This window comes from Salvia splendens, unplaced genomic scaffold, assembly GCF_004379255.2.
Source record: "Salvia splendens isolate huo1 unplaced genomic scaffold, SspV2 ctg1011, whole genome shotgun sequence".
Classification (NCBI taxonomy): domain Eukaryota; kingdom Viridiplantae; phylum Streptophyta; class Magnoliopsida; order Lamiales; family Lamiaceae; genus Salvia; species Salvia splendens.
In genome coordinates, this window is record NW_024598550.1 from 1 (window position 1) to 19043 (window position 19043).

General features: G+C 31.9%; 1 protein-coding gene and 1 pseudogene across 1 annotated transcript; both read right to left on the reverse strand.

Annotated features, from left to right (window-relative positions):
* Positions 1-10957: 10957 nt before the first annotated feature.
* LOC121788321 lies at positions 10958-13042 on the reverse strand (annotated as a pseudogene).
* Positions 13043-18188: 5146 nt separating this feature from the next.
* Positions 18189-19040, reverse strand: LOC121788320 (probable protein disulfide-isomerase A6; the record flags this gene model as incomplete). The annotated part of the gene is made up of 4 exons (XM_042187031.1): positions 18189-18473; positions 18621-18720; positions 18794-18918; positions 18987-19040. Coding segments are annotated over 4 exons (354 nt in total), but the record flags the coding sequence as incomplete, so codon positions are not given.
* Positions 19041-19043: the final 3 nt, after the last annotated feature.

Sequence of the window (19043 nt, forward strand, 5' to 3'; positions counted from 1 at the left end):
TATATATTTACCAAAACTACCATAATATTTAAATAATCGGACAGTACTTCATTACTTCGAGTAGAGATGCTAAATTATACCTTTTCGTTTAGTAGATTTCTCTCTTTTTTTGAGGGATTTAGTAGATTTCTTTTATACATGAATGACGCAATTTATTGAATAATGTAAAGCTCTGACATCAATGATTTATATGAAGCGTTTGTATATTAAAAACAGTTATCAATTTTTAGAGAGTTTTTATAGGTGTTAAAAAAAACTCTTTTTGTCGTATATCTTTTTCATGGATGAATTGGCATATAAGAGTATCTATTTTAGAGAATATTTTCTTGACATAACAACTACTATGTCTATTTAGTTGGCACTCAAGGTCAAGATCGTTCAATATATTTGACCACTTTTTTCTTAGACATGCCCACTGCGAATGTGTCATTCCAATTTAGAAAATCAAATATACTTATATAGTAACAAATTAATATTTAGAAATTAACTAGACAAATTCAAAATTTACTTTGATAACGAAGTTCAATATCAACGACGCTTGGGCCTGGCTTGTAATATGGGAGGTTATGCGACTGGGCTGGGCTTCAACCCATTGACCTCTATGGATGGGCTTTCATAGCGCCTAAAGGTTACATCAAATCTTGTCATATAGTACTACTCCCTCCATCACACAAAAAATGTCGCACTTGTGGGACGACACGAGATTTTAGGAGATTTTATTTTGTGTGATAGGTGGAAAAAGAAAATATCATATTTATATTATTACGAGAGGGAACTTTTTCAAAAAATGGATATGTGACATCTTTAGTGAGACGAACTAAAAAGGAAAACAAGACATCTTTTATGGGACGGAGGGATTACTATTTTTTATACTCTCATTAACCCCGAAGTCTCAGACAATAGTTTCCTTTTGCCATTTTGACCTGTTCCATAAAATTAACCGACTTCCTTTTTAGCAACTTTTTTATCCCTTATGAGGTAAGTCTTATTATCCATCAACATATTACAATAACTTTTCTTTCTTTATCTCTCATACATTACCAATTTTGCATTAAATTCATGCTGTCCCCAAAGTCCTTATTTTTAAGAGGATGGAGAAGTATCTATTTTCGTACATAACAAAATTTGCATGACATTAACAACAATACAGTGTTAGACGAAGAAATGCGTCTTAATTAGTATGACCTTCGCTCATCTATTTATTTGTGTGTGTCAAATTATTATGATAGAAGATAAATATAAAATTATTATTAATTCTATTTTCAAGCTATAAAATAAAATCGTGTGAATAGTAATAAGATGAAAATGAGAATTATTTGGCTGAACCTTGACTTTGTACAGTTATTGAAGCCCAAATAGTTCATTTTTCTGTCAATTTTAGTTTGAATGTTACTTTCAAATCAGAAAAGACATTTCAGTTGACGTGATGAAATATGGTAACCAATATGGACGATTATTGTTTTGAATTTCAAGTGCATAAGTTCAGTATGAAATCAAAAGAAAATTTGTAAATACAAACGTTTTTATCAATTTCTTATGTTGAATTATTGTTTTATTCGCTTCAAAGATAGCATTCTCTTACATATTTTATCTTGTGTTGCCAACGGAGTTTTCCAACATCAGACTGTTTGTTAGGGTTCGGCGACGTAGACTTGAATTCAGATTAGTATGATAATATTCATTATAGGCTAAGCCCTCACGGTTTTGTGTTTGAGATATATCCCCAAAAGACTTTATATTAATAAAGTCGGGGTTGCAATTATATACTCCCTCCGTCTCACAAGAATATGCATTCTTTCATTTTCAGTCCGTCCCACATGAATATGCACTTTCTTATTTTGGAAATTTTTTCTCTCTAATGAGATGAGACTCATTCTTCACTAATAATATTTTAATTACCTTTTCTCTCTACATCTCTCTTACTTACCAATTTTGTAAAACCTGTGCCGAATCCAAAATGTATATTCTTTGGGGACGGAGGGAGTATTACTTACACTTTTTCTATTTTCCGGATATGGGATGGTTTGAACCCTAACAATCCTCGCCTTTTTAATATTCTTGTGATTGATAACTTTTAAGGATGAAAAGGGAAAAAGTATTTATTATTTATTATTAAAAATAAACTAAATTTAATATTGTAAGTTTATACTCAATTTGATACAACATAGCTAGTTATCGAACGTGGCTAACTTCATCGAAACAACTATTACTGATCTCTAACTCCATTCTTTGTTTTATATGAAACAAAAACAAACATTAGAATAAATGTTTACACATGCAACATATGGTAGGGCAAACTTGAATGCGCATCGACAAGATAATGTCGAATTGAATCAGAATGATTTCAATAAAGAACCAAGAATAAAAGCAAAAATTCATAAAGCATACAAAACAGTACTGTTGCACATTGATTCATCTTATAAAAGCCTCTAAAATAGGCTTTCATTTTCTTTTAGTTGTAAAAATAAAAAATACTTATTAAATAATCACTTGTCTTGTCAATATCAAACTAAAATAGGTTGGTATTTAATCTATAATTCCATATATAATGAATCAGTATGTGATGCAAATTGCCATAAAAATGATCGATCTAATAGATAAAACACGTCAAATATAGGGAAAGCCACTATATATAAGTTGTTTGGAAATCCTAGACACTCAAGGGAATACAATATAATTCCGAAATTATAAAAATGTCTGAAAAAAAGTAATTAAATGTCGATATCACCCCTTTAACGATGTTAAATGCCCGAAATCCAGATATGCCATGACAAAACGATGAGCTTGACATGTCAAACCCTTTTGCAAGCACCACGCGAATAAACATTATGTGCTGTTTTCAGCATTGTCGGTTTGGTCAGATGAAACTGCGTCAATATGCTTTCAGTCTTTGAGTTATATATCATGTGTTAACAAGTTAATCAATAGTATTATCAAATGAATGAACTCGACACTATACAAATGTAATTATGAGGATATGATCAATTGCTAACTTATCCCTTAATTGCTAACTACAACTAATTTAAGACCATATGATTTTAGAGATCTAATGGTTTTAAATTGTTATGTGTATTTTTATTTTTAATATTAAAAGTATTATAAAACAACAATCAAATTTAGAGTTTAGGATCACACTTTGAATATAATTTATTAAATATATCAATACGAATACATGACATACAATTTTATATTGATATTGTATAAGCATTATATTGATATATTATGTAAGTTGTACTAATATAAAACTGTTTTACGTAATATATGAACATTTATGAAAATTTTATCAATTTTTGACATCGAAACATATGCATGTAGGATCTCGTTGGAACTCTTATAAAATCATCTTAATTTGATATATGTTGTGCTAGAAAATAATTGAAATGGAGATATTATATGAATTTTAAAGTTTTGAATATATTTTAAAAATTACTTATAATTAATTTGTTGTTAATTGCATTTACCTTGACTATTTTTTGTATACTTTATTGATACTCGGGTGGCTGAATAATTTGATCCTTGATTTGATGATTTAAGTCTATTATTTAGTTGCATTTAGCAATTTAAGGGTTAGTTATGAATATAACATGCAGTAGTTATGTATCTATATTTCATTCGTTCTCTTTAATTAATTACTTGTCACGTAAATAATGACACAAATAACGTAATTTTCATCATTTCAATACTTCATGCGTCTGTTCATCATAATTACTCTCAGTTATAAGTTATTTTTAGAATCAATATTTGATGATAAATGTAACAAATCATATTTCCAATGCACACCTGACATAATTACGATGTTCAAAAGAATACATTCAACCCCTTTGAAGTGAAAGAGATGTTTAAACGTTTGTGAAATGACATTCAAAAAATTAGGAAGACCAAATATTGGGAGGATTTGTTTTGATGCGATTTGAATTCATTTGATAAAGTTCTGATAATTGTAAAGTAATTTAGCGGTGGCTAGCGCCTAAATTTGAACAAAATAGGGTGGAGATACTAGCTTTAATTGTAAATATAATTAATTAATTGTATATATATAGATGAATTGAACATGTGATGTGATGATTAATCATCATCGATCGTTAATCATTGAGACAAGATGTCTGTTTCTTTAATTCCTGAGATGGAAAAAAGATTATTTGGTGACTAGTCATAAATAAATAATAATTGATCTGTTTATCAAATTAATCAATCTGATTTCTCCTTTTTGGCTTGGTTAACTAGGTTTGTTGCTAATAAGTTTATTATCGTTTGTTGATGAAGGATTGTGTTCACACCACATTATTTACTTTATTAAAAAGGAAAAATATCATCGACTACAATGCTCTAAAAGTCTTGTTCTAAATTTTTTGTTATTTATCTCGAGATAAGACCAACAAAACCCTGACACAATGTATTGGCAATCAGTTTTTTAAATTATGTTTTCAAGATTCTACGTGAATATATCAATTTATAGAGAAAGATCAAATATATATCCTAAAATTTCCTTGAAGGACCAAATTGCCACTGAAGTGTTTTATGTTAAGCAAGCCCTCCAAATTTTCTTTTTCTCTTCTTTTTTATTATAGAAGCATTAATAAGAACTAGGAGTATAATGTTTTCATTACATCTAATTTCCTTTATCCTCTCTATCTTGTTCTACAAAAAATATTTGGTATATATAATTCTTTTAGCTAGATATCATCATTATTGATGGAATTCTTATTCCCAATGAATTGTATTGTTAGAAATTAAACTTGTACTATATATTAATATGAGGTTTGATGTTAGATTTCTAAAGAGACTGAAGTATTACGAATGTGGAAGATGTTGAAATTCGACGAGTATACTTTAAATCATGATTTATACGTAGTATTTATTTTATAGTATTATTTTTGTGATAATAGTGATGGTTGTTTATTTCAGAGAAGGAATCCCAATAAATAAACTGTCAAGAATATCATAGTATACTAATTAACACATAGAATTCACATACTCGTCCAAAGAGAAAGCTCGTAGGAAAATTAAATTAAATTGAGCCCTAGCATGCTTCAAGTTAGATTCGCTTGGATTATTTATTTTACAGAAAAGTAAATCAAAACACCCTACCCTATGGGTGGGCCGTATATTTTGTGCTAGTGTTTACAGTAATGTGTTAGAGGGTCCTTGATGCAGTTCTAGCCACTAGGAGATAATATCGAAAATGGTGTTTTGTATTATGCCTTCAAACATATTTACTTTTAATTTTCTAGTTTGTATTTTATTCTTTAAATTCCTAAGGTTTCATAACCACTATAAATACCAGGTTTATTGTTTGAAGTCAGTTTAATTATCCTTACTTATCCAATTTTGTCATATGTTAATCCGTTTTGTATCAGTTTTAATTTGCCGGCTACCTTACATAAACAAAAGTAGTCGGCCCTATATAGTTAGGGACTTTTCCTAAATTGCTAATTACAACTAAATAGAGATCATAAGATTTAGTGGTCTATATTTGCCATGTGTAAATTCGTTTTATTAATACTTAAAAAGATAAAAATATCTACTAAATTTAGGGTTTTGGATTAAAAGTCAATATAGTAGAGGTGAGCTTCAGGTTTTGGTTCGATTTTTTTTCTAAATCGAACCAAAACCGAAAAAACCGAATTTAGTTCAAAACCAAAACCGAACCAAACCCGAAAACAAAAAAATCGAACTTCAAAACCGAACTAAACGAAAAAACCAAAATTTTATGAAATAACCGAAACGAAAAAAGACCGAAATTAATATATATATATATATTATTTTATTTTATATATATGTTATGAAATACAAATTAATAGAATATATATATATATATAGGGGAGCGTTATTCTCCTTTTCACATCTTAGATCCTTTTTCCTTCTTAATATTACGCGTTAGATCTAAGGCATCAACGGATCATATTGATTTTATAAAACTGGTTCCGTGTTGCATTATAGAAGGTGGTTGTATGCATTACAGGGTTATTATTGACATTTGACGGAAAAGTAACTGCCACATTTTGGTATCTGCGAATAATGCACCACATGGTCACGAGTAATGCATATAATTGGCTATATAATGCACAATATGTGAACTGCAATGCATACGAATAAGATGTACCATGTTATTATGTTTGGACACACGTTTCTTGTTTCCCCTAAGGGTTTAATAAGCTTAGGGGCTAGGGTATAGTACGTAGACACGTATGTAATCTTCACATGGTAACGAGTAATGGATATAATTGACTATATAATGCACAATTTGTGAACTGCAATGCATACGAACAAGATGTGCTGTGTTATAATGTTTGACACAGGTTTCTTATTTCCCCTAAGGGTTTAATAAGCTTAGGGGCTAGGGTATAGTACGTACGCATTAATAACAAATTATAAAACGATACGAATAATTCACCAAATTGTCACGAGTAATGGATGTTATTAACTATATAATGCACAATATGTGAACTGCAATGCATACGAATAAGATGTACCATGTTATGATGTTTGACACACGTTTCTTGTTTCCCATAAGGGTTTAATAAGCTTAGGGGCTAGGGTATAGTACGTAGACATTACTAACAAATTGTTGTTATTGGAATATACGTATGTGCATTATTTGGTTTAGGTAGTGCATTATGTAGCTGTTAATTGTCATTATCTCAGTATATTATGCATTATTAGAGGTATTGTGTATATGGGTTAATCAACGGATTGAAGATTACATACGTGCATTTAGTAATGTCTACGTACTATACCCTAGCCCCTAAGCTTATTAAACCCTTAGGGGAAACAAGAAACGTGTGTCAAACATCATAACATGGTACATCTTATTCGTATGCATTGCAGTTCACATATTGTGCATTATATAGTTAATAACATCCATTACTCGTGACAATTTGGTGAATTATTCGTATCGTTTTATAATTTGTTATTAATGCGTACGTACTATACCCTAGCCCCTAAGCTTATTAAACCCTCAGGGGAAACAAGAAACGTGTGTCAAACATCATAACACAGCACATCTGTTCGTATGCATTGCAGTTCACAAATTGTGCATTATATAGTCAATTATATCCATTACTCGTTACCATGTGAAGATTACATACGTGTCTACGTACTATACCCTAGCCCCTAAGCTTATTAAACCCTTAGGGGAAACAAGAAACGTGTGTCCAAACATCATAACATGGTACATCTTATTCGTATGCATTGCAGTTAACATATTGTGCATTATATAGTCAATTATATGCATTACTCGTGACCATGTGGTGCATTATTCGTAGCGGTTTCCAGCCATTATTAGATTACTATTGTACTCTCATAATGCACAAAATAGGACAAATAATGCAACACGGGATTAATTACCCAATGTTGATCTTGATCGTCCATTTCTCTAATCTAATGGCTGATATTAAGAAGGAAAAAGGAGGAAATATAGGAAAAGAAAATGAATACATCCCTATATATATATATATATATAGGGGTGCGGTAAAATGACAACACCTCTTAAAGTAACACCATACCACCATTCCTAGCCAATCATTTGTACACGTGGACGAATAATTAGCTGTCATGTGACAATCATAAAAAATGCTCAAGGGTTTATTTTCTCGGCCAGCAATATCCAATACACTATACAACATTTTTTCTCGGCCAGCAATATCCAATACGCTAGACAGCAATCTATAGATTGCTGTCTAGCGTTTATAATATTGCTGGAAAAGTGGTGTCACAGTGTCACTTTAAGAGGTGTTGTCATTTTAACACAAACCTATATATATAATATATGTAGAATAAATTAAAATATATATATATGTATATATATATTATATAATATAATAATATAGAGTATTAAATTAATAGAATATATATATATATATATTAGATTTAAAATATAATTCGATTTTTCGGTTTTTTATTTCACCCGAACCGAATCGAACTGAACCGAAAAATGTTTTTTTTTTAATTTTTAAAACCGAACCGAAAAACTGAACCGAATTTCAAAATTTCGATTTGGTTCGGTTCGGATATTCGATTTTTCCTACAATATAATGTATTAAATATATTAATACGATGCCTTGAATATGTCAACACAATTTTGAATTGACAGTTTATATGTATTATGTTGACATATTATGATAACTATATTGATATTAACTGCCACATGAAAAATACGAAAAATTGAAGATTTTTTTTTCAAATTTTGACATCGAAACATATGCAAGTGAGATCTCGTTAGAATCCTTATAAAATTATCTTTAATTTGATATATGTTGTGAAAAATAATTTAAATTGACACAGTTATATGCTTTTAAAATTGTGAGATATTTTTTAAAAGTTAGTTATAACTAATTTGTTATTAATTGACTTAAATATCATAGTTGACATTTTTTATTCATTGCATTGATACTCAGAGTTGAATGATCATAACCCTTGATTTGAATATCTAATGTCTATCATTTAGTTGTAGTTAGCAATTTAAGGATAAGTTAGCAATGTAACGCATCCCTATAGAAAAAAATTGAACTAGTACATTTTTTGGTACTTAAATTTTGAAATGGTATCAAACGTGGTATTAAAACTTTAAAAATATCACCACATGTCCATAAACTTTGACTTAATATCGTTCGAGGTACTTTTGCACTTTTTTGACCTTTTTTGTCTAAAATACCCTCTTGTCCTTAAGGGACATTTTTGTCTATTTGTGATGAAAGAAGTTCAAATAAATTAAATTGTCCTGATATTATAGGATTGATTTATCATACACACATTTGATTATATTTCTCTCCAAATTAGCAAATTCAGAAAAGGAAATGGTGGTAGTCTCTCTCATTGCAAATGGGCTAAAATGCCCCTTCAGGGCTAGAGAATATTTTCGACCAAAGAAAAGTCTAGACAGTGCAAATTAGAGTCCCTTAAGGGATATTAAATCAAATCTACGAAAATGTGATGACATTTTTAAAATTTTGAGTACCACATTTAATACCAATCCAAAATTTAGATACCAAAAAGATAGTCCACACTGGAAAAAAAAGCTGAAGAGTTCATTAAAGCAGATGCATGAAAAAAACATGTGAATTAACTTAGTAACTAAATGAACTTCATATTATAAAATAGCAAATTATTCAAGCAAACGTGCATGCCGGCCCTAATTTGATTTGGTCCTACATAAAGTTAACTTTTGAAACTCGCACCATTTTTGTCGTTTTTTTCCATAATCTCTCTTAATTTTCTTCCAAAACTGAAAACTAACTTTTTAAACTCGCACCATTTCCATCGTTTTTTCCATAACCTCACTTATTTTCTATGAAAATGAAAAAATTGCTTTCCTTTTCTTCATATACTGTATTAGATTTTTCTTGATTTTTCATGACAAGACCTATAAGTTTCCATGATTCTCGGTAAGCCTTGAGCTAGAATTCCTTAAAAAAAAGTTCGAAGTCCTTTTTTTAAGTGGATTTATCTGCAGTTGAATAATGAATGTATTGTGCGGACGAATTCATTCAAATTGTTACTTTTTTGTCCATGATAACTGTACGTTCTCACCATTCATCAAATTATAATTTTGATTTTGAACTTTGAAAATTACATGAAAAAAATTCGCCTTAACAAATTATGACAAGAAAAGGTTGTGGTATGTGATATGATAGTCGAAAGAGACAGCAACGTGTGAGTACTTAATTAATCTAAGTATTTCATGACTTTAGTTGAGCTATAATTAATTGCAAATTTATGACGCATGAGATTGCTTGTTTTCTAGATTTAATCTATAGTTCGACTGTTTGGAATGGTGATTTCTCACCTCGAGATATTGTTGATTTTGATCTTATTACTTTCCACTAAGCCTATAATTGCGGAACCAACTAAATGCATTTTTCCCACATCTGTGTGTGTAAACATCATTAGGTTTGGGTTTCCAGTGATAAATCTTAAAAGCTTTAATTATGTTTTATTTGTATTTACATGTATTTAATAATCATAGCGTACAAACTTATTAAATTTTTAAGGATACCTAGCAAAATTTCTCAAGCTACTAAGTACTACTACCTCTATCTTTCTTGGATTTTGTAAGATAATAAATTCTAATCTAAAGATAGTTAGTGATGCTTACGTTTAACTTGACAACTTAAAGATTAATTAGAGTGGTGTTAATTCATAAGATCTTGTCAATTAAAAAGGAAACGTGAATCGCAAAAATCAACCATATATGGCTCCATCATGTTTGTTTGTTAGAAATAGATCCAAGAGACGATGCTTAGAATATGACCATATAACTAATTATATTGCAATAAAAATTTTCGACTTAGTTAAGCTTCAGATTATCTCTTATTTGCATTAGTAAGATAACTAAAAACGAGTTTAGTGTAATTAGTTTTTCATTCATAAAAATATTGAGAGATATTTCATTTGTAGAGCTATGTTAATTAAATTGTTATTGTGGAATAGTACGAATAAACAGGCAAACATGAGATAAATAAATACACATAGGGGTGTCCGGTTTGCAAGATTGTATCTATGATTAAATTTGTAGTGTGTTTGGTTCATGAGATTCAATCCCACAACTTAATCCTAGATGGATAATCATGAGATAATTAGTCATAGCTAGCCCCCTATGACTAAAATAATCTCACAACTCAATCCTATAGTATACTATCTTGGTATTATTTTATCTTGGAAACCGAACATCATCATACTTGAGAGTAATATAGGTTTCTATTTCCCTAATATCACCATTAAAATGAGAACTGGAAATCATAGTTCATTGTTTTATTAATATCAGTTGAACATCACAAAAAATATAAGTTTTCGACTCAATGTAAGTCTGCAACTGATATGTTTTATGATGTCAATTGATATTAATGACTTATTAGTGAGCTAATTAGTTCTTAAGTTCTCATTTTAATTAATTCTAACGCTGTAGATCAAATATTGATAAAACAGTAAAAAGAAAAAAAAGAGATATTAACATGAAATGATGTCTTTATAGATAAACAATGAAAGCAAAAAAAATACACTAGTTACAACTTTTGAGGAAGCTATGCTAGCAACTAAAAGCAATCTCAGGAATATAGTAACATACATGCTAACAAATTATTGATCCATCTATACAAAATGCTAAGAATACACATAAATTCGAAAAGACGACTGCTATATTATATCCTTTATTATTAAGTACTATTTCGTTATTTAACGTCTGACAAATCCATTTTGACTATTCACATTTGCTTCGCAGAAAGACGTTGATCTCCCGGAGAGTGACGTGTCTCAATCCTAGCTACCCACTTTTGCCTATAAGGGATTTATTGATCAACAAAAAAACAAACAAGAAGAGATTTGGGTAGAAAATTGAAGGTATGAATTTGAAAGTGGGTGGATTATTGAAGATGGAAATCAAGGTAAGGTAAGGAGGAGACATTAGCCAACAAACCCTCCCAATCCAATTCTCCCATTTTGAAGGTTTCTCCTTGCCAATGATTCCCAACCCCAACCAATTCCTCTACTTTGATGCTTCCATGATCATTATTATTATTATTGTTACTAAGATAATGGGCATCGTTGACACTAATGTTCTTGTCATAATTGGAAGTAGTGTTGTTGTTAACTTCCAATCCAGGGACAGAAAGGTCATTTTCCAATCCCAACACATAGGGCTCCATTGCCCCATAGTCCCCAAGCCCCCCCTAGGGTTTCCACACCAACCTCATGCCCCAAATTGAACATTGGAACGACGCTGTTTACGTTGAATATGTTGTTGTGCTGGTGATGATCCATGAGAGGGATGAAAGGGTTGCCGAATTGGGTGGCCAGGGACGAGCACGACGAAGATGAGGAGTCCATGCAGACGCCGGCTACCTCGTACTCTTGCATGAACACAGTGGCCCCTCCGGCCTTGAGGGGGTGGTGGGCCGAGGAGTCGCTGTTGTTCGGAGACAATGAGGCGGTGGTGGTGGTGCCGGCATTCTTTAACCTCTTTTTGATTGTTGAGTTCCAAAAGTTCTTGATCTCGTTGTCTGTCCTTCCAGGAAGACGTGCTGCGATTTGAGACCACCTGTGGCACAATTAATAATTACTATCATGTTAATAATAAGGAGTAATAACAATTAAAAATGAATTTGGTACTCCTATATTTGTTTTGACGTAGAATGCAAGTTGGTCTCTGCATGGGTGTATTTATATATATGGCTTCTGTATATGAGTGAGGTTATGCTTTGTGATCAATCATCAAGTGTAGACCAAAGAAATAACAATTCAAAAATATTTACGTCTGATAAGGTCTCTTTCCCATTGGTTGATTAATTTAGTTATATTATTATTTTGTTCAATCACAATTGCAGATATTCCAGTCAAATCTTCAAACTAATTGAATAATACCAGCCAAGTTGCAAGCATGAACAAGGTTTTAATAAAGAATTCACAAAATTACCAGCTACACAAGTTTTTAATCATAAAATAATTAGTTTAGATCGCACACACACACACATATATTAATATATATGCTTATTCTATAAAGAAATAGAGGATACACAAATGTTTTTGTTGAGCTCTGGATCTATGTAACAGTGGTGTAGATTGATCAAGAGAGATTCTCAATTCTAACACATAAATTAATGAATAGATTAAAATTTTTTTTCTTGCAATCCATCTAATAATCTAGTCAATTTATTTAACTAACACAATAAATAATGAATTATGTAATACTAATATTAATTTTGATAGAGAGGAGGAGATAGGCTAATTATTTACCTGTTGCCAAGAATGGAATGCAAGTGGATGATGAGATGCTCCTCCTGAGGGGAGAAGGCGCCGCGCTTAAGATCCGGGCGCAGATAGTTGATCCAACGCAGGCGGCAGCTCTTCCCACAGCGCTGCAGCCCCGCGTTTCTGGCAATGTCGCTCCAACACCCTTGCCCGTTCGTCACCATGTAATTCATCAGCTTCTCATCCTCCTCGGGCGACCACAGCCCCTTCCTCAGCTTCGCCTTCACATTGCTCACTTTCTCCTTCACCATCACCACATTATGCTCAGGCTTCCTCATCACCACAATTACTACTTAATGATTTGTTTGTGTGTGTGTTTTTGTACCAATATTCCTATTCTTCTTGATTGGGACTGTGAAAATGAAGATAAATAGAAGAGTATAATTAGAGAGAGGAGAGGAGGGCTGGGGGATTATGTGAAGTGGAAGCCAAATATGTTGCAATTCTTATTATACACATATAATGATTACCTTGTGAGTGAAGAAAATTGGATGGGGGAAATAAAAAAGACTAAGATAGATAGAGTCAAAGACAAGAAGACCTAACATCGCTTTCTCTCAAGGTCCCCTCCAATCCGTTTCCCACTCCATCTTTTTTATTTCTATTTCTTTTCTAATTACCAACAACTAATTCTGTATTTAACCACCTTTTTTTTTATAATTTTTCTCTACACAATTCAATTCATTCACTGATTTAAACAATGCCCCACTTACCATCACCATTACCTCCCTCTTAAGCTCTCTCTCTCATGGTGCGCTGACACGTACGTTACTTGAGTTTAATGGAACAGACTCAATTAATTACATTTGAAAATTTGTTCTAAGGGCTCCATGAGGACCACATTTTGTTGAAATAATATGAGAGCTTTGATCATATTTCAAGCTAATTATGTTTGTAGTGTATATTGATGTGTAAGATACAGTGATTTAACTGTGATTTAGTGATTCTATAATGTAATTGCTTCAATTATAGTAGTACATTCTTTTGCATCTTGATGAGTCTTGTCACCTTTTGTTAAATATCTTTTTTTAATTTAGTATCGGAATTGATTAATTCACACATATATATGACATACAATCATATTATTATAGAGATAAACTACAACACTAGATGTAATGGGAAGCAGTATATAAATATATAGGTAAAATATATAAGTACTTAAAGTAAATAAAAAATGTACAAAGTACTAATGAAATAGTAAAATGTATTTGTATAGTGACTTCTAGATATATTTTGACATAGTATAAATAATTAATGATTTATGGCATTGGTTTTCTGACATGAATGTACGAGAATGAAATTGTAAGCATGTCGGTCGGAGTGAGTTAACGCTATTCTTAAGCAAATTATCTGTCAACAGAAATATGAGAGGATTATTTAATTGGTTTCACTTTCGAAAAGCCGTTGGTATCCAACCAAATTAATAAGCCGTTACTCTTGAAACCTTCATAAACAAGCCATAATCAAACATATACACGAAAATTATCAACGCATTCAATTCTATTTAATTTCCTCACTCAAATCATTACTTCTTCATTTGAAGGAACGCTATAATGGCCATTAAAAAGCTACCACTACACTAGTTTTCCCATTATTTCTAAACTATCTATTTTGGGAATTGAGATCACTAGCTATTTCATCTCCCTAAATTAAGTTCAATATACAAATCTTCAACTCAAACAAACACAGATATGTCTAAAATAGGGTAGATAAAAAAATGAATTTGAATATAGTAGACATACATATACATAAAGGGGTTTGAAGAAGAGGATAATGATGAGTAATTGTTACTTCTTAAAAAGATATACTACAGTGATGATCATTGGATATTAGGATTGCTTCATTTGCAGACTTGATGAACAGAAGGGTAGCTTTCACTACCTAATAATCGACCCGAAAATTGTGAGACATGCTACGAAAGAAACTACATACAAGAGTTTTCAATCCGACCACGAACAGATTGATTTTTATTAAAAATAATGTTGATTTGCATGAGGAATGAGATGTTGTCTTGAGAAAGGAAAGGAAAGGAAAGGGAAGGCAAGGCAAGGAGTTAACTGTGAAGGTACTCAAAGAGTCTCTCAAATCCTCCATGAACACATGTACAAAGCTATCTGTATACTTTTCCATCCATACGCCATTTCTGACCTTGCCTATTAAGACATTCATCAATGCCGCATCTACCTATACACATCTTTCATCCTATTTTCTTTTCCAAGATTGTTTTTTTTCCTACTCTGCGCAGGACAAATATAGTTGACATATATTGTAGAAATGAAACACATATTTGGTTTCAAGTGTGGTGTGTTTTCATGTACTTTAATTTGAGTTCATGGTGCAAGTGTAACACTCCCAAAACCTAGTGGGATATGAACATTTGACATTTGGCTAATTTTTGAGGACGAACATGGTTGTTCATTTATTGTGACTGCATTATTAGACAATGAGACCTTGATTCTAGGAATACCGAAATTATGGTGTAACGGACTTACAGGGGTATATCGCAACCTACCAACATTTCGTTATATAGTGTGGACCACGGTAAATACCGTTATTTACGATATACCATGTATATACCGACATCGGTATATACCCTAAAAACAGTATAACCGTGGATATCGAATATATTTTTATACATTAAATATATTTATAATAGAATACTCCGACCAAGGCTGTACAGTATAACATTGAGATTGGTTATACGAGTATAACGACATTGTTGTATACCGTATCAAATTTGGTATACCGAAAAGACGATACAGTATCAGCATTGAGATTAGATATACTGAAAATTAGATGTACCAAAAATTTCAATAAAAATTTATATACTCTTATACTGAATTTTTGAATGTACACTTAACAGTTTTAATACAGTATACCATACTGACCAACGCCAAACTAAAGATTTCAGTTTCTGAATCTTTATTACTATTAACTTGGGTATTCTTTTATCTATATTTCTATTAAAGTAGGGTCTTATATATTCTAGTTTATATAAGCCGTGAATCTTGACTGATACGCACACGTCATGTTTTCTAAGTTTTGTGAGGTAATCAATTAAGCAACATATTGAATTGTACATTTGTACTCCTTCCAAAAATTTATGAAAGTACCACGAGATTTATCGGACATGCATATGCTATATAAATACTACAGTATTAGTGATGCATTACATGGATATGAGTCATATAATCGTGAACTAATTTTTAATAGTATTGTTAATTAGGTTGCGTAATTGATTGTTTTACTTGATATGCAATATTGCAATAGGCATACCTTAATTGAGGTCATACCAATTTACCAACGAATCCAAAAATCCATACATATTTGGTATTGCGTCTTTGGAGAGGGTTTGAAAGTGAGCATGCGTTGTTTTCAAAGAAAATATTGTTTTATGTGAAAGAGGCCTTTCCAATGTGTACATAGAAGAGGAAGCCAAAACGTAATTCACTACAAATAATAATTAATTGGGGTCCCCAGCCCACAATTTTTACTAACGTCACGGTAATTAAATCTGGTAAAATTAATCGATAATTCTTTATCGACTTATCTTAGACATCGCTGAAACATCATTGGTTAGAACTTTACCAATGGGTGTAAGACCAACAATAAAAATCACCAATAAGTTAGGGACGGCCGACACTGTCTTCGCGTTGTCATCCACATTCATATCCACATTCAGACCAACAACACAGTTTTTTTTTGTTTGTAGGTCTTAATTCTTTTTGTTTCATTTGTTTGTTTACTAACCTAATTTTGGCACCTTGTTTTAAAAAAATCAAAGATAACAAAATATAAGTACTTCCTCTGTCCCACGTTACTTGGGGCGTTTCTTTTCGGCACGAGATTTAAGAAAGTTGTGTTTAATGAGTTAAATAAAGTAGAAGAGAGAATAAAGTAAGAGACAGGAGATAAAGTAAAGTGAAAGAAATGATAAAATAGGTGTGATTAGATGTTTTGTTTTTAGCCAAAAAGATAAATGACTCAAGTAACTTGGGACAACTCAATAAGGAATACGACTCAAGTAACTTGGGACGGAGGGAGTATCAAATAGTATCGCTTAAAAATCAATTTCAGTGCAACCGAGTGACACTTGTCCTTAACTCCGCTCGGCCTAAGGCAAAAAAGAATGCATTTTTTGAATTGGAGAATTTATGTTGAAAGTAATAAGTGTAAAGTTATGCAATGATATGAGTTGGGGAATTTATTCTTTTCACACGAGAAAATAATATAACAATCATCTGGTAACTAATGTTTCATGTGTTTTGCATGGTTATTTTTCTCTCTAGTGACCACCAAACGGGGAGGGGGAAAAGGTGATAAAAAAGAATGCTTCAAGAAACAATAATTGAAATTAATTATGGCTATAGTGCCTTGCAATTTCTGTTACAAAAATATCACCAAAATTACATGTGAAACAACATTAGCGAGATAGTGTATTTTCCAGATCCTATATTCAATGAGGTTGAAAGACAAGTTTATTTTAAGGAAAACTTGTATAAGAAGGGACGTTGCTGTGAATTAATTTCTTGCTTTCATCATACATTTTCTTCCATGCCTTGAAATTTATGCACAGATTTATATCAAGTTAACGACACTATGTAATCGATCGTATCATTGAATATAAAAATATGAAATTGCAGTACAAAAGCTGCCTGTACACATTTGTCGTGCAAAATATTCCTGAAAACAAAACACTCTGCATTTATCAGCTAGCATACTTAAATGCAGATTACAATCAATGAGAAAATTATTCTGTATCCAAACAATTACGAGGCAGCTAATTCTTAAACATTATACTAAAATAGTGATATAGTCTTACATATGTGATACTACAAGTGCCATCTATTTGGAAGAGAGATCTCTCGTCAAAACTAGAGAATATAAATCAGATTCATGCTCTGACTCCTGACGAATCATAGGTATTGCACTGATCAAACATGACATACTATATGTAATCCCCACTGATCACATATATAAGTGAAATATGAAAAAATGAAGAAGCGTATAGTGATACAAATCAAATAGGAGAACTCAGCCGCCCAAAAGACTATAGTCTGTTAAGAGAGGAGAGCCCATTTAGTCTATATACCACATATCAGTTGTTCTCACAACCGATGTGGGACATTTAGTCCGTAACATATACCTTCGGTTTCTGCTGTTTAGAAGCCATTGCAGCAACATAGTTCCTCATTAACTGCGACGAATTAATTATAATTGTTGGGATACATGGAGGATGAAGGAGGTAGTTAACACCAGCAATGAGTTAGTGAAGTTAGAGCTCAGGATCACCGGTGATTGGAGAACGGCCATCTAGTTCCGAAAATGCACTTGAAAGGAAGAACATGAGAATGCAGAGAGGGAAAGCATGGCTTGTAAATGTATTTATGCTTTTCCCTCTATATTAATGTTGAACTAGCTGGAATAAAGCTTGTAAAATAACCATATAAAAAGCAACAGCAATATTCAAATACTTAATAGTCCCCAACACTACAAAGTTAAAATTAATTGGTTACATTGATGCTCCTGCAGAAAACAAGCAGCTCTTCTTTTTGGTGACACCAAAACAAGGAAGCTCAATCCCATTCGTCATCTACGTGTAGCAAAAACTAAACCATAATCAATCCCCAGGCATTTCAATCAACACGCCAATTGTCTCACTCGTCTGAGACGAAGTTTCTTAGGATGTTCTTCTTCAGCATGAATTCGTCTCTCTTCCCCTCGCTAATGGACTGCATCAACAATTAAAACAAATACAGAAGGTTTAATTTGGATGATAGATTGGATACATAAAAAGGTAATGATGAATTAAACAATTTTATTCAAATACTCAATCCCATGTATTGTGTATCCAAAATTTGACAAGATTAAGTTTTTACCTTCGCAAGCATGCGCTCCAACCTCGAAATTTCCTTGTTGGCATAATCAGAGCCTTTGTCCAAGCAGCTCTTAGCAGCCTTCACATAGATCTTCCCATATCTGGACCAACGATAATTGTTTTTGTAAGGATTATGATTGTGAATTACAGAGATGTAATTAGTAATATTATTACCTTGCAGCAGAACCATCGAGTTTATCAGCTTCGTCCTCCAACTTTTTAAATACAGATTTTTTTTCTTCAGCTGGTGCACTAATAAACTCCTTCACTATGGCATCAAGGGCCTCAATGGTACCAGCCTACGAAGATAAAATCAAATCAGACACAACAACCACATTGGGGGAAACCCGGTTAATTTTCCACAAACCTTGGAAGTCAGTTGGCCTTTTGCATCTCGGTGAGTTCCACACTTCTCGTTTATGAA